The sequence below is a fragment of the Ricinus communis genome, chromosome 9 (genome assembly GCF_019578655.1).
Source record: "Ricinus communis isolate WT05 ecotype wild-type chromosome 9, ASM1957865v1, whole genome shotgun sequence".
Taxonomy (NCBI): Eukaryota; Viridiplantae; Streptophyta; class Magnoliopsida; order Malpighiales; family Euphorbiaceae; genus Ricinus; species Ricinus communis.
In genome coordinates this window covers 1,155,819-1,177,603 of record NC_063264.1, presented here as the reverse complement: position 1 = coordinate 1,177,603, position 21,785 = coordinate 1,155,819, and the positions used below count along the sequence as shown (strand labels likewise).

At 33.6% G+C, this 21,785-nt stretch overlaps 6 protein-coding genes across 7 annotated transcripts; 3 read left to right on the top strand and 3 right to left on the bottom strand.

Annotated features, from left to right (window-relative positions):
* Positions 1–388: 388 nt before the first annotated feature.
* On the bottom strand, positions 389–1,893 carry LOC112534846 (pectinesterase inhibitor 1). Its single transcript, XM_025157350.2, has one exon. It carries the CDS (start codon positions 1,202–1,204, stop codon positions 548–550), a length of 657 nt encoding a protein of 218 aa, XP_025013118.1. The 5' UTR covers positions 1,205–1,893; the 3' UTR covers positions 389–547.
* Positions 1,894–2,014: 121 nt separating this feature from the next.
* Positions 2,015–3,553, bottom strand: LOC8258807 (universal stress protein PHOS34). Its single transcript, XM_002519171.4, has 4 exons — positions 3,253–3,553; positions 3,059–3,168; positions 2,835–2,953; positions 2,015–2,370 (listed from the first exon to the last, which is right to left on the bottom strand). The coding sequence occupies exons 1-4, from the start codon at positions 3,428–3,430 to the stop codon at positions 2,283–2,285; spliced, it is 495 nt and encodes a 164-aa protein (XP_002519217.1). The 5' UTR covers positions 3,431–3,553; the 3' UTR covers positions 2,015–2,282.
* A 1,834-nt stretch (positions 3,554–5,387) lies between these two features.
* LOC8258808 (UPF0481 protein At3g47200) lies at positions 5,388–6,944 on the bottom strand. Its single transcript, XM_048379311.1, has 2 exons — positions 6,907–6,944; positions 5,388–6,810 (listed from the first exon to the last, which is right to left on the bottom strand). Exon 2 carries the CDS (start codon positions 6,786–6,788, stop codon positions 5,460–5,462), a length of 1,329 nt encoding a protein of 442 aa, XP_048235268.1. The 5' UTR covers positions 6,789–6,810; positions 6,907–6,944; the 3' UTR covers positions 5,388–5,459.
* Positions 6,945–7,208: 264 nt separating this feature from the next.
* Positions 7,209–13,621, top strand: LOC8258809 (aldehyde dehydrogenase 22A1). 2 transcript variants are annotated; one of them, XR_001535247.3, is made up of 15 exons: positions 7,209–7,935; positions 8,034–8,074; positions 8,336–8,440; positions 8,536–8,663; positions 8,932–9,054; positions 9,204–9,357; positions 9,598–9,701; positions 9,774–9,852; positions 10,307–10,402; positions 10,484–10,621; positions 11,620–11,835; positions 12,125–12,316; positions 12,658–12,801; positions 12,882–13,200; positions 13,356–13,621. XR_001535247.3 is itself a non-coding variant. In XM_002519173.4 (14 exons), exons 1-14 carry the CDS (start codon positions 7,824–7,826, stop codon positions 13,029–13,031), a joined length of 1,782 nt encoding a protein of 593 aa, XP_002519219.1. In that variant the 5' UTR covers positions 7,209–7,823; the 3' UTR covers positions 13,032–13,621. The 2 variants fall into 2 exon arrangements, 1 of the variants encoding a protein (XP_002519219.1); XM_002519173.4 differs by having other exon boundaries at positions 12,882–13,621.
* Positions 13,622–14,191: 570 nt separating this feature from the next.
* LOC8258810 lies at positions 14,192–16,121 on the top strand. Its single transcript, XM_015719204.3, is given in 4 exon segments — positions 14,192–14,569; positions 14,693–14,737; positions 14,820–14,991; positions 14,994–16,121. Coding segments are annotated over 4 exon segments (639 nt in total). The 5' UTR covers positions 14,192–14,464; the 3' UTR covers positions 15,311–16,121.
* Positions 16,122–18,817: 2,696 nt separating this feature from the next.
* Positions 18,818–20,769, top strand: LOC8258811 (probable N-acetyltransferase HLS1-like). Its single transcript, XM_015719210.3, has 3 exons — positions 18,818–19,103; positions 19,339–19,472; positions 19,789–20,769. The coding sequence occupies exons 1-3, from the start codon at positions 18,921–18,923 to the stop codon at positions 20,669–20,671; spliced, it is 1,200 nt and encodes a 399-aa protein (XP_015574696.2). The 5' UTR covers positions 18,818–18,920; the 3' UTR covers positions 20,672–20,769.
* The last annotated feature ends 1,016 nt before the right edge of the window (positions 20,770–21,785 follow it).

Sequence of the window (21,785 nt, the reverse complement as noted above, 5' to 3'; positions counted from 1 at the left end):
AACCCAAATCTGTTGACCTAATTGCAGTGACGGGTCCATATTCAATAGAATAGAGGTCCAGACAAAGAGTGCTGAGTAGTAAAATGATTGTAAATTTATAATTTAAAGAAAAGTTTCATTTTGAGATAATCTCATTTAGAAGGAAAATTCCTATTTTGAGATAGTTTAAAAGAAGGTATTCTAAGAGTTTAACAATTCTTTGTTATTTAATTTCTTTGATTTATCGCTGAATTGGGTTTCAATTTGTAACTTTTTCATTTTAGAGATGTCTGATAAATGCTATATAATCCCTGTAAAAGTGAAGGGAAGTAAATTTCATAGACAGTTTAATCATATTAATGATATATACTATAAAAAAAAAAAGTTGAAAAGTAAAATAAATCATTCATTAGGCAACAAGTTCAAACTTTTTTTTTTCTTTCTAATATCTCATATTGGCGTTTGCTAATAACAAGAAATGTTACAAATCCAACACTAATCTGAAAATGCAGCTAAAAGAGTCTTCTAACATTCCTATATATGGTTCACTAGGCGACATATAGTGAAATCATTTTATCAAAGAAGCAATGACCAAGCAATTGCTAGTCATGTTAACAAGCTTCTCACCATAGCTAGTCATTGGACTAGATCCACCAGACTCATCATTACATGTCTCATAATCCGCAACAGCAGCACTAAGCATGGTATTAATGGTGCCAATATCTTTTTCTGGAATTGCTTCCTCTGCGCTGTGGAAATTATCTATAGCATCAGTATAAGTTTCAATACAATCCTGAAGGATAGATGCTGTTTCAGGAGGATTGTTCGATGAATTAACTATTTTCTGAGCAGCAGAAATGGCTACTTCTGTTTGTTTAATTGCCGCATCTATTGCCATCCGAAGCACAGAAATGATTTCAGTCTTGCCTGTGAAGAAAGGGGTAATTGATGATAGGCAAAGAGAAGGATAATCAGTTTTGTCGCATATTTTCTTGAGTTGAGGATTGGGTTTTGTGGTTCCTGAAACAGCAACAGCAGGAACAGAATGGGACTTCTTATAGATGTCTTCGCTACTTGGGGGTTCTTTTAATAAAGGGCGCACAATAAATGTAGTTTTTGTGGGATCTTCTGAAGAGGGGGTTGATGCTGAAAAGGCATGTGCAAAGTTGATGAGCAAGAAGAATGAGGCGATAAGCGGCTTCTTTAAATTATTGTAAGGTTCCATGTCTTCTTGGTTTAATTACGTAGCAGAAGAATGAACAGAAGAAAAGGAATTAATAGCAAGGTGAAAGAAGAAATAAGCTTAAAGCAGTTCAGGTAGTTACGCCTACAAATGGGCAAGTATCCTGGAATATAGGGTAACCATCAGAAATATAGAATGTGTGAGTTATGACTTATCCTTTAACAAGCCATTCATGGATACAATAATCACGAAATTCTTGGTGAGTTTAATTTTTGCCAATAACCATTGTATATTTTCGTTGCTGTTTTGGCATCGTTTTGTGGAGTAAAACATTGGTGGTTACTCGAAACATTAATCGGGTTCTTAAACCAGTCCAATAGTCGGCCAGACAGGGAAGATTGAAACTTCTAAGGAATCCATAGCCAGATCACGCAAGACAAATGTGTTCCCAGGTGGAAAGCCACCAAACATAACTAAGATCACACAAAGACAAATGTGTGCTTTAGTCACTGATCTAATCTAATTCACAACGAGACGTGTGCTTTTTCGGTCCAGAAACAATCTCGGGTTTTAAACATTAGTCCGAAATTAATCCAAATAGAAAGCACCCATTTCACACCAGCTTCTGGCAGCAATTTTCACATCAGCCTAACCAAGATCACCTTTAGTTTCACGCCTCACATATTAAAATGATACAGAAAAATTTAAGTAATATTTCATATTTCATTAGCTAAATATTTGTCTAACTTGTTTAATTTAGCATCTGTCAACAGGAAATTTCACTTAATTTGCTTCAACAGACAAACAAAACAAAACAAACAAGCGAAAGACTAAAGAAAAGAAGACATCCAATTTCAAGAGTTGCTAGAAATTCTTTTATTAACCTTTACAACATGAGAATAATCAAATAAGAGAGTTACAATGTAACCACTCGCATCAAAAACTCCATCAATACATAGATACTGACTAAAAACTTGATCAACTTAACTAGAAGAATTACAGGCGATATATTTATTTTATGGAATACAACTGCATCACATGTAAGAAAAGGAGTTTGTTCAGCAAGAACCCAGCTCTCCTAAAGCCAACATTGCAGTTATTGGTTAAGAAGTAGAGGAACCTAACTTTCATGGTCATGTTGCTTCACAACAGTAACAGGGCATGTTCCATTATTCACAACATAGTTGCTCACACTGCCCATTATAGCCCTGCCAAAGCTCATATAAACAAAAAATCAGAAAACCAATTATATTGCAAAAGAAGAAGAAGAAGAATTTATCTACTGAAGAGTCTAAAAATCATGCTTTAAATGAACTACAACACACCAAGTTTCTTTATACTTGTTGGCACAGAAATCTTTCAACGTAATCTTTTCAATCCATAAGAAAATTGATCAAAGCATATTTGTGTCAACTGGAAATGAAGAGAGGAGAAAAACATGGCATCTCTCAAAAGTTGGTGTCTTTCCACTGTACAGTGGAAACAGGGCATTTTAGCATCAACAGTCAAAAATAAATTCGTCCATCACTTATTGTCCTCAGCAAAAAGAATAAAACTTTACTCAAATTGAACCAATGAAAAATCACACGAACAGAGAAATTAATCAAATGCAGCCAAGCACCACCGAGATGAAAGAGAGAACACTTAAAAGAGGGGTTTAAGGAGATTCAACCTCTTGATCTTGCCAAGGCCTCTATTGCCTATAATAAGGCAGCTCAAAGGGATCTTATCAATAGCTTCACATATCTTCTCACGAGGATCCCCCCAATAGATCTTCATAACCACAACAATCTGCTTACACAAGGTTTAATCACTTTAGTTAGACAAGCAAAACTACTACCAAGAAACTTAAAAAAAAAAATCACAAATTTAAAAAATGATTGACGAGCACAAGACCTGTTTCTGGTTTGCAACAGTGTTTACAATATCCAGAGTTTCTGGATCAGGTTTCACACCGTACTTCTTCATGACAGCAGGATCAGAAAATTCATGTAGAGGGATTAAAGCTGCACGTATAGACAAACAAAAAAAGAAGACTTAAAAAAGAAAATCTTTTCCAGGAAACAAACAGAAAGCACAATGATCCTTACGGGAACCAGTGACTTCCCAAAGCTGCATCTCGCCTTCTTCATAGTAGCCGTCGGGGAGTATGGTAATGAGGATAAGATGATCCCCGTTGCGGACAAGATTATCCACTGCCCATTTTAATGCTTTCTTGCTGCAGGTTGAGAAATCCACCGCTACGCCCACCCTTCTTTCTCCTTCCATTATTGATCTCTCTCTGTATTTTCCTCTCTTTCTTTTGTTTGTTGTGGTCTTTAGAGTTTGTAGCCACTAGTAATCCGCAACTTCAGATGTCAACTACGCATCATTCATATCTTTCAAAGAACTAAGTATCATTCATACGTGTAAGTCTTGACTTATCCTCACCGTTGGATGAGATATTGGAGGGAATGCGAGTGATCCTCACTGTTGGATGAGACATGTTGAGGGAATGCGATGATATCAAGCGCTGTGATGCGTGCCAAACCAGAGTGTTGTTACAAGTGAAAGAGAAGGACCTGATGATATCTTTCCTTTTTGAATAATGAGCAATAGGACACCCATGTTGAAATATCCAAATCCAACGTGGCAAAACACTTGTATTACTTTGTCGGTCCTGCCATGCCTGGGGATTACCCCACATTGTGTTGAATGAATTGACGAATCCGTCCACCGACCGACGGGCATTAAATTTTTAATGGAAAATATTACGTTTTCTGTCTGAGTTTTTTTTTTTTTTTAAATATCAGTTTTAATTATTAGTTTAAAGTTATAATATTTTCTTCTTAAAAATCTACATAAAAATATTTAATAATAATTTTATATAAAATTATATATTAAAACCTTTTATGTATATTTGACTCAAATTTTACAAATTTTTTAAATAAATATATAATTATATTCAAAAATTATTGTATAAAAGATTTATGTAAATTTAATTAAATTTTATTTTTTAAATAAATACATAAAAATATTGAAAAGTCAATATAATTACAGTATTTTACAATTCATATAAATATTAATATTTATAGTTAGTTTTTCCTTATTTGACTCTAAAATTATAAATTATTGAATAAAATTTTTAAATTTTAATATAAACTTTTATTTAAATTCTAGAATTTCTAAATAGGTTGATAAGTTTTTCAATATTTAGATTACTGGATATTACAATAAAAAATATTTACTAACAACATTTTAGTAAAAATGGTTTAAAATAAAGATAGTAATTAAAAAAATGATTTTTTTTATTTTTATACAAATTAAAAATAAAATATTATGAAAAAGATTTATTAGTACTGATACTATAATATTTTAAATTATTAAATTTAATCGCAAATAATATATTCATTCTCTTTATCAATTAAGAAAATATAAATAAAAAAGTAAGCAACACTAATTATAGGATGAGATAAAAAATTACTTTGTTACTTTTACTAAAATTGTTATCTTATTTAATTAATATATTTTTTTTATTAAGTGATGATTTAACTAGATATATAATTTTTCAAATAGAATATTGATTTAATTTTCACTAAAAATAAAATGTTATAATATTGTCATCATATAATTATCATCAAATAATAAGTCTGCGAAGAGTATTAAATTATAGTTTAGTTTTAATCGATAGAATTTAACAGAGAATTATAAAGATGAACTTACTTTCATTTTATCACTCAAATTTAACAAAATAATTTTTAAATAAATAAATAACTCTAATTTAAAAATAGAGTTTTAGAGACACTCATAAAATTTTATCAATCGAGATGCACATAGTATAGAAAATCTCTTGATATCATATGAGTTGATGGATTTTGAAATTTGCAAGTCTAGTCAAAAATTTATGATTTGAAACTTAAAATTAAAATTACATCATTTAAATTAAATATAAAAATAATAAATTTTTTATTAAAGTTAAAGATAATTTTAAAATAAAGTAAATTAACTAGGAATAATATTGAAATAAAAAAAATAATATAACAATTTATCTTTAAAATAGTGGATTTTGAAAATTTTCACCTTTTAACTGAAAAATTAAAAATTTAAAAAAGAGAAAACTTTTAAGATTTTATGAAATAGTGGATTTTATGGATTTATTTAAGATTTTTTTATTTAAAATCTTTTAATTTAAAGGACGAAAAAAAAATAAAAAATGATTTAAAAGTGGAAAAAAAAAATTAATTCCTAAAAAAGAAAACGAAAACAGTCGATTTATTTATACTGTAATGTACAAGATGTAACAAAATTTGCACAGAGCTCAAGATGTGTTAGAACGGTGGAGAGAAAAAGAGAGTACAGAAAACAAAGTCCCCAAAAGGGCAATAAATAGAGCCAAAACTGCGACAACCAGAACTGAGCATAACTGAGGATTTCTATGTCTCTGTCTCTCACGCCACTGGCGCCATTTTCTGGTTCCTTTATACGAGTTCACCTGCTCCCGCAGCCCATCATGATAAAATTCCTTCACTGGAAAATTAGCCTCATCCAGTTTATCAAACACTTTCTTCACCTCTTTCTCATCAATGGCATCACAGTTGATGAGAATGCCAATTTTTTTAAGTAACGTCACATCTTTATCTTCACTAATTAGCCATTTCATGAAAAATGCGTAAGAGGTAATATACTGTACGTGGCTAGAACATTGCTCAAGCGCGATCAGATTCTTCAACAGAGTTTCTGTGTATTGGTGGATTACAATCGGTGGGATTTCAAGAACTCCTTTGTCAAACTTTATGTCCAATAAATTTAGTTTTCTTGCTTTCTTGATCCTAATTCCTGCATCCTGAAGCTTCGTTGCAGAAGGTAGAGGCTTGTTTCCAGAATTTGATTCCTTTGGGGGCAGTACTCTTGGATATGTTGGAAGGAGGCAGTGACAGATTATGTCAAGCAAATGATGTGCTTCTTGACTGAATTTTTCACGATTAATTTGTGGGTCGCCTGGAATCATATTCCTAAAGAAACGAAAACAAAGCTCAGCGAAAGTGTAAATGCATTGTCTAGGAATTGGTACCACCTGAAACAGTCTCTGAAGAATGAATAGAGGAATCTGATTTTCTAGCAATATCAGATTACACCTTACATCAAATAGCATCCCGGGTGTAGTAAATATTTTATCATTTCTGCGTCTTAGACTCTTTATAGAATACTTGAGCAAGAGCTCGATGATGAAACAGCCATCAACTAACATCATTGTTAAGAATTTATTAGATGGCCAATCCCTGTCATCAATGCCACCTGCATAGCAAGACCGGGCTCTGTGTTCCACTTCTTTAAGTGCAGTGACACAGGCATCCAGGCTTGCTTCGAGGTTTGGTTTTCGACTGAGGAGCACATGTACGTATTGCCATTTCTGCTCTTCAGTGACTGCTAGGCCATCTTCTTCGTGGTGGTAAGGACCAACTGAGACTTGGTCAGGAATATAAGACTTGCTACCATTTGTACCAAGAAGACTGTCCTTCACTTTGCAGATACAGTGCAAGTAAGAAATTCTTTCCATCTCATTTCTGATAGAAATCACCAAATCATCATCAGGCTGTCTGATGTCAACTGAAACTTGGTCCAGCATTCGGATTTGCTCTCTTTCCATACCCAAGTGAATTCACAATAACCTGCAACGTGACATAGCAAAATATTAGATAGAGAAGGCATTGAAACAGGACAGTATAGTTTACATAGTATAGAACTTATGGTTTAAGAGATTGAACTTGGTTTTTGGTGTCTTCTTCAGATAGCAGAAGCTAGGCTAGACTAAAAGAGATTAGAGGCAATAAATATAGTGACAAAATTTCAAAGAATCCAAGATGACTTGCTTGTTGAGTTTGATCAGAAATAAATTAAAAAGAATTGAAAAAATTTGACAAACTAAGGCATTCAAATGAGAATCTTTTGCTGATTAAATGGACAGGAAATCTTGCTGAATACTCCTGACAGAAAGCATAGCTTTGTTCAAAGTAAAGCTAACACAGATTACTTTAGAGTAAATTTACGAATTTAGTAACAGTATAAAAGCTCCCATAATTTGGTAATAGAAAACTCCCTAAAACTTGCAATTATAACAATGATATGCAAAATATACAAAAGGATATATTGATAAACCATGCCCTAATTTCTGTAAACATTTGCTGATTATGGGTCAATTTAGATATTATTATCCGTAACACTGGAAATAACTTACATTTTTTTTTATTCACAATAGACTCTCATCAAAATTGATGGATAATAATGAAAAAGTTTCAAATTCAATTACTTTCCAATTGTAAGTAATTTTCTCGCGCAATTTTCTATTTTAATTTCTAAAAGAAAATTCCCTGAAACTAAAAATTACTAAATTTGTTAACGATCATGATTTAAATTTTAAAGTCTTATAAGATACCATTGTAGAGGACCGGTAGCAGACTGGAAGGGGACCAACTGAAAAAAAGAAAGCAAAACCACTCTAGAATTGTTTTCTTTCGTTTTTTTAATATTCCTCAAAACCTGTTACTTGCAGAAAGCCTGAAACTAATACATAAATAAGAAATTTAAAAATATTACTCTCATTAGATTCAAGCATTTGGTCTCACTCATGTGCTAGTGAAGCCCTAGATTTTGAGTTCCCTTGAGCATAACAGACATCGTAACAATGGCTTTCTGGTGGCCAATAATCGTGCTCGCTTTTGCCTATGCGATCTGCCGGTTCTTGTTGATGCTTATCCCGACCAATGTGCCTTCAATTGACGTCGATGCATCCGATGGTAATTACGATTTGTTTACGATTTGTCGCCATCTGCAACTTTATGTTTGTATGTTTGGTAGTTAATAGTTATGATGGTGGATTCGATTGTTATGACAGTTTTAGATGGGAATCAAAAGGAAGAGAATAGCTTCATTTATGTAAGTTTTTTTCTTTCCTATTTGTATTAATTCTTGATTTTTATACTTTACGTGTTTAATTAGAGTTCAGAGAGCAAACATCGTTTGAACTAATTGTGCATTAGTAATTGTAAACATCGTTTTGAACTAATTGTGCATTAGTAATGTAAACATCGTTTTGAATTAGATTTTGCAGCTTGTTAATAATTCTTAAGGATTTTAACTTGCAGTATGAATTTAATGTATTTTGTTGTGCTTCCTAAACGCAAATTTAAATTGTAGATACCTCCGAGAGGAAGGACACAGCAACAGGAGAGAAAAGTCCAGTGCTATGAGCCCGCAACCATGAAATACTTAGGATTTTTCCCTGCCTTATCGCCGACTGAGGTTAGACACGATATACGTGTTCATGCATTTTTATTTCTGTCATACCTGTGCACACATGAATTTTGGCTAAAATGACTGTTATATGCTTGTGGCAGGTCAAGGAACGCGTGACACAAGCAAGGAAGGCACAGAGAATATGGGCAAAAAGCAGCTTCAAGCAAAGGCGACAGTTTTTGCGGATACTTCTCAAGTATATTATTGAACACCAAGAACTTATATGCGAGTAAGGATGGAGGAGGATTCTTTTCTCAAACCAAAAGAAAAATATCATTAGAAATTAGAATTAACAAATGCAATAACATTGAATTCTTTGTTCAAAATCTCTGGTGGTTGAACATGAGTTATCTTTTGTTCCTTTCTTTACCCCTCGCTAGAGGTGGGTTGGACTGCTAACAGATGATGTTCCATGTGCATTTATTCATTTCTCATTTCATGCTACAATGTTAGTTAAGAAGTGCTGCATTTCCTTATTTGTGGATCATTTTGATTAGAGTATCTTCACGTGATACTGGAAAGACAATGATAGATGCCTCTTTAGGAGAAATAATGACAACATGTGAAAAAATCACTTGGCTTCTCTCAGAGGGTGAGCAGTGGCTAAAGCCTGAATATCGGTAACTAATTCCATCCCTCTTTTTTACTTTTTTTTCCTTTGTAAAACTAATTTCATATTGTTGCTGTATCCTTTAATTTAAAGTTTATTTTTCATCCATAGATTTGGCACACTGCATGCTTTTTGTTTATATTTTCTTAATGTTTGTAGATCTTCTGGGAGATCAATGCTTCACAAGAAAGCCAAGGTGGAATTTCACCCTCTTGGTGTTATTGGTGCCATTGTGTCATGGAACTATCCTTTTCACAACATTTTTAATCCAATGTTAGCGGCAGTCTTTTCAGGAAACAGCATTGTGATTAAGGTACTTAATATCAGAGTTGCTTTTACTTGCATTTTATTTAGTACCTTGTTGTTTTCATGTGTCATATTCCAACATCTAGTAGGTCAATGTATGACAAACAGTAACATGCATGGTTGAATTTGTTTGCACATGGTTATGATATAATTTTAAGGATCTTTGCATGCATGCATATGTTATTTCGTTTTGTGAGCTACGGAAGGGGAAAAAACTGCCATAGAGGTAATATGCTTGCAAGTGCAGGTTTCAGAAAATGCAAGTTGGTCAGGATGTTTCTACTTTCGAATAATCCAAGCTGCACTTGCTGCTGTAGGAGCTCCAGAAAATCTGGTTGACATTATAACAGGGTATGTCTCAGATTTTCCTCCTGAAAATGGCCATATTCACTTAACTAGCTAAGAAGAAGGTTTTTTTAATAGATTTGCTGAAACGGGAGAAGCGCTCGTGTCTTCAGCTGATAAAGTCATATTTGTTGGATCACCTGGCGTGGGTAAGATGGTAAGACTTTATGTTCTAACTAAACATTGTTTTTGGTCTTTCTGTATTCTTATTGAGCAGCTCGTCACTTGCACCTTCTTAGATCCTTTTCTTTCTTTCTTCCTTTTTTTTTTTCTTTTTTGTTTCAATGGGTTTCAAATGTATTAGGAAAATCAGACATTAGCAAATGTCGATTTCTTTTTCTTTCTTCATGTTTCTACAAGCAGTTTAACTTTGTAGGATCTACATTATGTTTTATCCTGCTGCTCTTAGTAGTTAGAATCCATATAGACATTTGATTGTGATAGAACTCATTTCTGTTACATATCCTAATGTATTATCTCTTCCAAGGCCTTCTACGTTGCTCTTTCCTTCTTGTATTAATTCTTTATCATAGGCTGACAACATTAAGTTGCTGCCTTACTGCATTTATTGTCTGCATTTCTCATAAGCTGGAAGTTTTACTTCATTGCAGATAATGAGAAATGCTGCCAACACTCTTGTACCAGTTACACTTGAGCTTGGTGGGAAAGATGCATTTATCGTCTGTGAAGATGTTGATGTGCCTCATGTATGTATCCGTTCAACCTGTTTGGATGTCTAGTTGATTTGAGTGATCCTCTGGTCTTACTGAATGTTCTACCCAATATAGGTTGCACAAATTGCTGTTAGGGCTGCTCTTCAATCAAGTGGGCAGAATTGCGCTGGGGCTGAAAGATTTTATGTACATAAGGATATATATTCTTCTTTTGTCAGCGAAGTTGCTAAAATTGTGAAATCTGTTTCAGCTGTAAGTACTTTTTATTTGATGTCTTTGATGTTTAGAACCTTTTTGCTGTATTCCAACTGTGTCATATAACAATGAATGCTTCCTAACCAGTCAATTCTTGAACATATATAAGTATTTTACATTATTATCCCTCCAAAATTATGGTATTGTCCCCCACTCATTTTTTCGCTAACCCTCTATATATTCCCTCCTGCCCCCCCAGGGTTCCTCCATTGGGCAAAAGCTAAGAGTATTATCATATAATTTATATCAAATAATTCTTTTATTTATTTGTTTCCGCTTAATTCCTCTAAAAGTTATCAAAGAAAAGCTTATTGATTCTTAGATTAGTGAGGAATCACAATGATAAATGAAAAAGACCCTTGAACATACTGTAGGTACATGTGTTTGCAACAGAAGTGAAAAATGCAAAGTAATATACCTGGGAATTATTACTGATATGTGTTAATTTATTAGGTTTGTGAGATTGGGTGTTTCGTATTTGTTTTGTATTATCAGTTCTAGATTTGAGAAAGAGAGAGTGAGTGAGAAATTTTAGGTTGCTATCAAAGAGTTCTGTTGCTTAGCATACGCGTATTGACCTCCTTATTGTGACATATAAATCAGGGAAACACATTTGGTAAATGTCTTGTACGATGGTATGCATTTCCTGTTTTATATTTGACTTGGAAGTTTTTCATTGTGGGATTTTTCCCTTACTGACATGCATACTAGAGATCTGATCCAACATGCGTGCAAGTTGACTGCATTAAGAATCCCCATTTACTTGAATTGAGGAAAAGAATGATCTTTTATTGTTTGTCTGTTGATTCTGTTCTATTACGCCAAAATGCAACTCTCCTGGAAGATTTATGTGGTACATTCATACGTATCAAAATTATCCAAGACTTGCATAATAAGAGCAACCTGCATTCAGAATGGATGTGCTTTAAGTTGTTCTCTTCTCTATAAACTCATATTTGTACATAAAATCTTTTCTTTTTTTCTTTCTTTTGCAGGGGCCACCACTTACCGGAAGGTATGATATGGGAGCAATATGCTTACAAGAGCATTCTGATAAGCTTCAAAATCTTGTAAATGATGCCATAGATAAAGGAGCAGTAATTGAAGCTCGTGGGAGTTTCGGCCATTTAGGTGAAGGTGCAGTAGATCAGTATTTTCCCCCCACTATCCTTGTAAATGTAAACCACACAATGAAATTGATGCGAGAAGAGGTAGGACTCTTTGTTTATTTATTTTTATATGTAACTGCATGTGAAATGGCTTATAAACTGTAATCTTTCTAGGATATCTTGAAATTACATAATTTAGTTATTTTTTATCTCATCAGTCCATGATTTTACCTTTTACCCTAACTCTAATCCTTGAGAATGTAATTCTGAATTGTTATGATTTAGAATCAATGAGAATGTAAAATACTTAAAACTGTTCTAATATGATAACCTCTTATTTATATACATTGCATGTAGAGCTGCAGCTAAATAAAACCTGAGTTTCATGCAGACTTTTGGGCCTATCATGCCAATAATGAAATTTAGCACAGATGAAGAGGCTGTCAAGCTTGCCAATGACTGTAGATATGGGCTTGGTTGTGCTGTTTTTTCTGGTAGCCAACGCCGAGCCAAAGAGATTGCTTCCCAGATACACTGTGGAGTTGCTGCAATTAATGACTTTGCTTCGACTTACATGTGTCAGGTAACCATTTTATTGCAAGTGCTATTTTTCATCAAATGCTTAAAAATGATGATAAAAATTATGTTGGGAATAGATGCAGATTGTTTAGGTTTCTAAAACAACTACTACCATTGGCCAGATTATTTTCTTAACTGAAACACAGAAAAAAAAAAAAGAAAAAAAAAAACAATTTAGTCTTACATGGTAGAGAACTCATTGTTTCACTGCATTTGTTAATTGAGCTTTCGATTACTTTCGCATCTAGTCTAAAGCCTTAGTCACAGACTCACTGTTCTTGGTTGACCTGGCCACCTGGATTATCTCTAGTCTTCCCTTCTAAGTGATGACTCTTAATCTTTCAGTCGTTGCCATTTGGTGGCGTGAAAGACAGTGGCTTTGGACGATTCGCTGGTATAGAAGGATTGCGAGCTTGCTGCCTTGTGAAATCAGTTGTCGAGGATAGGTGGTGGCCTTATATCAAAACCAAGATACCAAAACCCATTCAGGTTACCTTTGAAAACTTATGGCTTGTAGAATCATATGATTGGTTGTGTTTATTGATTTCTTTTTGTTCTGCCAATTATAGTATCCTGTTTCGGAGAACGGTTTCGAGTTCCAGGAGTCACTTGTTGAGGCACTGTATGGCTTGAACATCTGGGACCGGTTGCGAGCATTGGTCAATGTTCTGAAAATGCTATCAGAGCAAAACTCCAGCGGCAATAAGAGAAATGACTGAGCTTAAAAAACAGTAGAATGAATTTACTCGTACTCTAGGCTCTTTGTTGCTTGATTCCCCAATGCCATTGCTGTACTGCTACGTTTGAGCATCTTTAGTTCACCAGTTTTGCATGGTTTGAAAATCAAGATGCATTTCCCTTGATGATACTAACCCGGACATTTCCAAGGTGCTTATACTCGACCTCAAATCCTCAAGAACTTGTCAATGATACAAAAATGAAAAAATGTTTCTAGTTTAGGTTCTTTGGTCATTTTGTTTCATTCTTTTATTTTGATTTCCTTTTTTTTTTTTTTTTTAACTTTTTTCTTTGGGTGAAAAAAGCAAGAATCACATCCGTGGATTAGTTTACATGGCTTGACTTGGAAAAGATTTGCGCCTCTTCGGGTCGGTATTTAGACCTTGTACAACTCAAAAGGCAATGCATTGGGCCCTAGACCAGACCAGCCTGCGTGATCCGGAATTCTCTTTCTTCTGAACAGAATCTGAAACTTTTTATTATTGTTATTCGTATATTTTTCTTTAACTCATACACTGTGCCTTGTAATTTGGCAGTCTTTATCGTACGATTTGATGATTATGCATTTTCACTTGTCTTCTCTGGTGATTGGAACCTTTTTTCCTTTTCCAATCATTTTATTTTTATTTGATTCTATCACCATAAAAGTGAAAATAGAATACAAAATAAAATTTCATTCCTATATTTTGCATATCATATGTTCAAAAGATACCTCAATGATTACACAGACAAATTAGTTAAGGTCTCTTACAGAATTACATCCTGAACCTGTACGTCATGTAAGGAGTTCAGTCAATTAAACAAATATTGACATGCTGCAAGATTAAAAAGAAAAGAAACTATTAAGAAAAATAATTATTCATATTCATGAATCATGATAAGGTGTAGAGAGAGAGAGAGAGAGAGAGAGAGAGAGAGTGAGTACATATATTTGAAACTAAAAACTAGTCTGTGATTTTGTTAAACAAATCAACATTATATTAATAATGTCATTCATCATTCTTGTGCAGTAAGTAATCATCAAATGCGCCAAATTACTAGAGTGCAGCAAATTTAAAGTAATTTGAAGGAAGAATATAACATGTCAATCCTCTTGTAGGATTTGGCCTCCTTTTTATCTTTTCGGCTTTTTGGTTTGTACTAGCAGAGCTTTTGGTTTTATTTCATCATTGAACATGAAGTACAAACTGCAACCAAACAAACTCAATAATACTGGGCCAGCAAAGGACACAGCCTTTCATATCAGAACTACCGCACCTCTTAATTTCAGTGTTTATAGTTCTAATTTCATAGGTTACCATCTTAGCACGTAAAACACGGCTAGTTTCGTAATTTAAGAAGCAGTTACACTACAACAAACAAGTCCAGGCACTCATACACAGTACGCAGGCCCCATTGTTACATTAAGAAAAGAATGGGGAAAGGCCTCAAGAACAAGAAGCCTTTTACGCTTCAAGTTGACGAACATTTCTTTCATAATCGCTACAGCGACGCTTTTAGCATTGATCATCTCAATGAGGTGTTTTTTTTTTCTTCCTTTATTCCGTTTGTTTGTTTGCCAAGAAAAATAAAATATTCCATTTTTCTCGCAAACCAAACACAACTTACTAATTAATTATATTCTTTTTCTAATGAAATAAAGGTGATTTTTATTCACGGATTTAAGAAACTACACAATCGCCATAAGGTACGTGATGTGTTATTTGATTGAGCAACATAGAGTTGAATCGAAATCCACTCCAATGATTCTATTTTACTTTATCTCGCAGTCTGAGCTGTATGACGCGTTGAACACTATTGATCTGATAACTCCACAGCGTTCAACACTTAAAGACAACAACGACAACAATAATTTCTGGCCGTACGATTCCTCCATCTCGCTTGATCAGGTTAAGCAAGACCTGGATTCTTTGAACTGGCAGGAATGTGCTGTTCAATCAATCAGACCATTGGTCAGTCTCAGTCTGAACCAAAGGGTAGAGATTGTTGCGGTGGTGATGGTGTCATGAGTTCAAAGGATTTATTAGTATCTTCTTTTAAAATCAGCCACAAACGGCGGATATCAAAGAGGACTAACAGGAGGAAGAGGAGTATTGTTGCTTATGGTAGCGTTGATAGTTTTAACAATATTGCTGGTTTTGCTGACGTGGACTCTTTTGGCACTTATGATGGAGCTGCTGCAGTTGCAGGTTCAGGTGCAGGTGCAGGCGCAGAGGATGATTCCTCTCTGTTTGTGGATTCGTACAGCTGGGAATTCTGATAAGTTTCTCTATTGCTTTGCTTGCTTGATGTGTTTTTTTCTTTTTGGTGTTTGGTTAGGGTTTTGACTAGGGATTGTTTCTACATTTTCTTGATAAACTGCAGATTTTTGTTGTTATTAGCCGTGATTTTTCCACGTGTCTTGCATGATTAGATAATTGTACTCGACTTGACACTGGAATCTGCTTCCTCGCACGTTTTAAGACGGAGGTGTCAATCCATGGAAATTAATTAATCTTTGATATCTCTGAAAGTGATTGATGATTAAATAGTCTTCTAATTAGTTAGATAAGTATTGTTTTTAAGACAAAATTGCAATTCTCCTAGTCACTTACTCCTTAAGCACAATTTGCATATACATATAAACGCAAATTGCCAACAATATGTTCTGATAGAGAGGTTATATAATCTCAAAGTTTAGATGGAGACTAATATGATGGGGGCCTCCTCGTTATGGCCGAATTAAGTTAAATATTGATAGTTGTAGCAGAGGGGTTCCTGATTTTGCAGGGCAGGTGGCTTAATGCATGATATGAATGGGCAGGGAAGAGGACGCTTTATGATTAATGTTGGTAGAACGCTTTTGACAAGTGATCTCGAAAGTTGACTCGGTACGTTCTTCTGGTAGATTTTTTCTCTTTTTTATCTTTCAAAGAGAGTATCTTGTAATAACGTCCCGTGTGTGATTGAGTAGTTTGGAAGAGATTGGACTATAGCTTGTGTCTAGAAAGGAAAATTATGATACATATTGAATCAAATGCTTTTCTTATTCGGAGATATTCAAGAGCTAATATAAATGTTGGATTCTCATATATTTTAGAAAGGCATAATAAAAAGGAATTGGGTTTATAGTGCTGGTTTTTTTATTACCAAAATGGTGATTTTTTAGCAAATAATTTGAGCACTTTCGAGTTTTTAATTTGAGTCAATAAATTCTCAAATTAGTGAGTATTCTCTAAATTTCAAAATTTGAGTAAACTCTGTGCGAGTAGACGAGAATCTTTTGTTTTTTCTTCTCCTTTAAGATGGGACTAGACTTGAGGTTATTTCTTATTTATTTATTTATGGTTCTATTTTAGGATGGGACTAAACTTGAATCTTGATCACTAGGTGTATTGACTAATTCTGTATAAACAGGCCCTCTTTTTCTTGGATATCAAGTGTGTTTGCAGAAGATCCAAGTTTCAGGTTTTCTGGAACAGGGTTAGACGACATGATCCCTAACTCATTATTTTGTTGAATTTTCCCTATCAAAATCTTAAAATCAGAACAGAACCCTGCACTTACTTACCTTTATCTGTTATTTAACTGTGTTGGCGCTGAAACATTCAACGCGTCATTTCCTTCCAAGGGTTAATGATTACAAAAGTTTGAATTTGATTTTCAATTTATGAATAATATTTTAATCTCTGTCAGTCATATTCGTACGCATATTAACATGTCGCCACCACGTTGATGTCAATCGCTTGCTAATCAATGCATTAGTTTTTCTTCTAAATAAAATGTACACCGCGTCTATCATTTGATATGAGAACTAACTAATAACAGTGAATATGATGTCTGAATAAGATAGCCCAATCAAAATATTGATTGTAACAACTAAAAACTTAGTCAAAGGTTTGAATGGCAACCCACGAAATATACATAATTATCCATCAGTTCTACCATTAAGGGCATCACAATTCAAACTGTCTGCTATATATTGTGTGGATTCCATTGCAGCTAGCCATAATTACAAAACAAAAGACAATTATGAAGCTGAAGACCCACTTTCAGCAGTTGGGGTGGGGATATAATCTGAAAGCTAGAAAATCAACACAACATATATGCCCGAATGATTCATGCATATGCCTTTTTCACATGGTTTTGCTACATCAATGGCATTACTGGGTAGCAGAGAATAAAACAGCAAATACAACAAAATGAATACTAACAAATGAATAGCACAATTTTTATTATTCTTCCACTAAAACTTCGCCGACATCTTTTTTGGACTGTTATCAATTGAAAAGAATTTGCGTAACCAAAATGAAATTCTCTTTTATTTTGTTGCAAGACAACAATATATTTATCTTTCATCAAATAATCCTATCCACTTATTGTTCCTTCTCTTCTTCTTCTTTTTCTTTTCTTAACGGAGAACTCCATTTTGTGGAGTTAGACGACCCTAAAAGCTTTCATTATTAACAATAATTTGCATGCTAGTAGTATTATATATATATACTCAGTCTTATCGTGCCTGTACTGAACTAGTTAGAGCTAAATTTTAACGAGTTGGAGCCAACTTGTTAGGTGTAGTTTGGCAAAATTTCGAATTTTGTTTGTTTTAGAATTATTCAACTTTTAACTAATTTGACTTCAGTTCATAAATAGCTTATTTATTATGCTAAACGAGCAAAATTCAAATATGACTTATTAAATAATTATATAATAAAAGAGCATAAGTTCATTAAATATTTTTTTTATTAGTTATTAATAAAAAATATCATAGTTAGTATTATTTTATATAAATATATATGTATAATATATATTAATATTATATTGAATATATATAAATATTATAAATTTAAAAATAAATTATTTGGATTCAAATTCGAGTTACCAAATGGACTTATAGATATATTTATAAACGAGCATGTTCATGAGCCAAATCAAGAGCCTATTCGCAAGTTTTTTAAATGAACCAAACTAAAGATTGAACTTTTGAGTAATTCACGAACTAATGAATTCAAATTATGTCAAGTTCAAATTTGACTCAATAAAGTTATTTATTTTGAAATTTAAATTAAACTTAATGAATAATCTTAATCGAATCTTTATTGAACCGAAATACGAATAGCTCTCTGGATATTTAGTTTACTTACAGCCCTAATCCTATCTTCATATCTCCTTAATTTGTATAGATTAATAAATTAAAGCCAATGAAACTGGTGCTGAAGATGATACAATTTATATTGTATATATAGACACAAGCATCTATCACTACCTTATAATTGTGCCTACTCATTTTTGTTTCTTGTGGTTTCTATTTCAAAAGGCTGCAAACTTGACCTCATGAACCGACATGGAAAAACAGAGATTACAATAATTACAAAGATTGAGCGAATCGCTTCGTAACATTATTGTTCCGTTTTTGTGGTGCAGACGTAGATGGTTTACTACTTATCATTCAGAGTCATGGGTTGGCTCAAATACTTTGCTACCTTTCACATACTTGCTAAGCCTAACTAGAAAATAAAAAAGAGTTCAAAAGGAAGATAGTAACAAGAATTGCCAGTATGTGCTTCGAGTTATATGGTACAACTTAATCATGTAAAACATTGACACAATGCAGAAGCAAACAAAAGTCAATACATGGAGGTATTAAGACATCAAAAGAAAGAAGCTAGCATAAATAAACCAATATAAATAGTACCCTTGTATATATGATATGTATTCATACATATATATATACATATTATATATATATAAATATATATATATATATATAAGAATGTAAAATGGAGATGAGCTATATGGCAGCTAGCTAGCTAACATATTGAAAAAAAAAATATTTTTCCTCATTTCATATCTAGTGACAAAGTTACTTCTTTTAGGGAAAGAAAAAAGAAATGGCAGACAAGTTAGATAACAAGATTCTAATTAGGGAATACAATGAAGACAGAGATATTAAAGTGGTGGGGAAGCTTGAGAAGAATTGTGAGATAAGGTCTAATAAGGAGGTCTCAATTTTCACCCACATGATGGGTGACCCCTTGTGTAGGATTAGGTTTTACCCTGTTCATATTATGCTGGTAGGTATAAATTAAAAAGGAGAGGGTGTTGCTGCTTTTCTTTTTCTTTTTCTTTTCTAGCTTTTACAGCATTTCCGAAATGTGTACATATATTCTTGTATCTATCTATATATAATATCTGCTTTTCTATGCTAGCTAAGAAACTCTTTCTTTGTCCCCCCCCATAGCACAATATATTTGATATGAATAAATGGATTTCTAAGCCATTATAATGAGCTTGTAAATGGCCCTGCAGGTTGCGGAGCTGCGTGAAAATGGGGAACTTGTCGGTGTGGTTAGAGGATGCATCAAGTGTGTGGGGACTAGATTCTCCGCAACATATGTGAGGTTGGGTTGCATTCTTGGCCTCAGAGTCTCCCCAAAGCATCGGTACATGCTCTCTCTCTCTCTCTCTCTCTCTCTGCAGAATAGAAATACTCCGCAAGTATTTTTCTTTTAGAGCGGAGTTCGATCAGGATTCAAACTCGTAAACATAATTTTTTGGTTGGTTTCCAAACTTGACCGATTTTCTTTTTCTTAGCGTATGCATATAGATGAAGAGTTTTTTTTTCTTTTCCATGCTATTTACAATTGATTACATGGCTCATCGACTGTTGAAAAGAAAATTGTTTTGCCAACTAAGTAAATAGTACGTTTTTGGGAAGTACTGTGTATAATTATTTTCGTTTCTTTTAAACTATTGTAGACGGATGGGGATTGGGTTAAAACTTGTCAAGTCAGTTGAAGAATGGCTTGTGGGCAATGGAGCACATTACTTTTTTTTAGCCACTGAAAAGAACAATGTAGCCTCTACAAATCTCTTCACTTCCAAGTGCAATTACATTAACTTTGGTTCACTGGTCATATTTGTTCAACAAGCCAGTCTCCCTGTAAAGAGTTTGTCTGAAGATATTAAGATAGAAAAGCTCCAAATAGATCAAGCAATTTCTTTATACAATAACAAGCTAAGGGGAAAAGATATATATCCAACGGATATTGATGCTCTACTGAAGGAAAAGCTAAGTCTTGGTACATGGGTATCTTATTTTAAAGAAGACGAATGGATAATCTTGCACAACAATGAGAAGAATCATGAAGATGAAGACATCCTTAGTAAAACTCCAAGTTCTTGGGTTATTTTTAGCATATGGAATTCTTGTGAGGCATACAAGCTTCACATTCGAAAGTCTCATCATCCACTTAAGTTTTTCCATGCAACTTTAAGTCACGCAAGAGACAAGATTCTTCCTTGCCTTAAGTTACCAATATGCGACTCACTGCAAAAACCATTTGGTTTCCTGTTTCTGTACGGGCTATATGGAGAGGGAGCAAGACTGCAGGAGCTAATGAGAGCTATATGGATATTCACATCAAGAATGGCAGAAAATGTTAAGGACTGCAAAGTGATTACTACTGAGCTAGGAGTCACTGATCCTCTAATGCAGTATGTGCCACATGAACCCTCCATGTCATTCATTGATGATCTTTGGTATTTGAAGAAAGTCAATGGCATCACTACAGGTAGCAATGATGAACTTATGGCGATGGGCCAAGCAGGGAATTTATTTGTTGATCCAAGAGATTTTTAGGTTTGCTAGCTTGTCTGTGCTTAATTTTGTGCCCTAAACTATTTTTAAAAGCATTTAATTGCATAGTAGAGTATAATAATATATGGATTTTTAGTTCACATTTTCTATTGTTTATCTGGGATAATACTAATTTTCTTTCGATGTTATAATTTGATATATAATTTTTAGCACCCAACAAGTACATTTCAGCTGTAACCAGATCTTTTTACTACTAGAACGGAACGGTGATATCAAAATTTATCTGAAAATACAAATAATTTCAAGATAAGAAATATAAGACATGCAAGCAACATATGCTTCTATTCTTCATATTTACCTCAAATCCTACCATCAGTCAACTCGCTTTGTTTTTCCTAGTACATCAGGTAATTTTTTTTATTTATTTAAAGCTAGTTGTATAATACACTATAAATCGTAAAACACAACAAGAACAATTATCTCCTTACATATCACTTATTGATGATATAACATATCAGTTATTGGATCACAAAACTTAATGAATCAATGCAAGAAACCTTTAGATATGATATGATGGTGCAGATATGCAAGAAGAGTACCAAAATACATATGGAAATATAATCCCCATCTGCTGTACAATATTTGATGTAATGCTAATAAATCTTATACAAGCAAAGGGCAGAAAGGTGCCGCTGTAATTCGCATATTATCATTAGCCCATTAAAGCTTATCTGGATTCTATCATAACCCACAAATTAATATCTGAAACCTTCCTTGATTGGTTACATTTTAATTCTCTCTTTTCCATGTATATACTTATTTTTCAGAGGAATATAGTTAGATGACATAAGGTTAACATAAGCCTCCAGTGTAAATATAGAACTCGCTTTCCCACAAACTTGTTGGGCTGAGGAGTGCTGGGCCATCAACAATTCTTTTTCAATGTTGCAAAATGGGCTTTCAGCTCGGGATTGTCCATTTCATCAACCTCGCAAATTGGCCTTTAAATTCAATTCAGACGGCTTAGATCAGTCTCTCCTATCTTATTATAATTCCACGTGTATATCAAAGTTCACATACCCTATGCTATCATGGATTATAGGGCTATGGCCAAGTCAAAAAAATAATTGGTTTGATAAAACAAAAAAAATTTAAC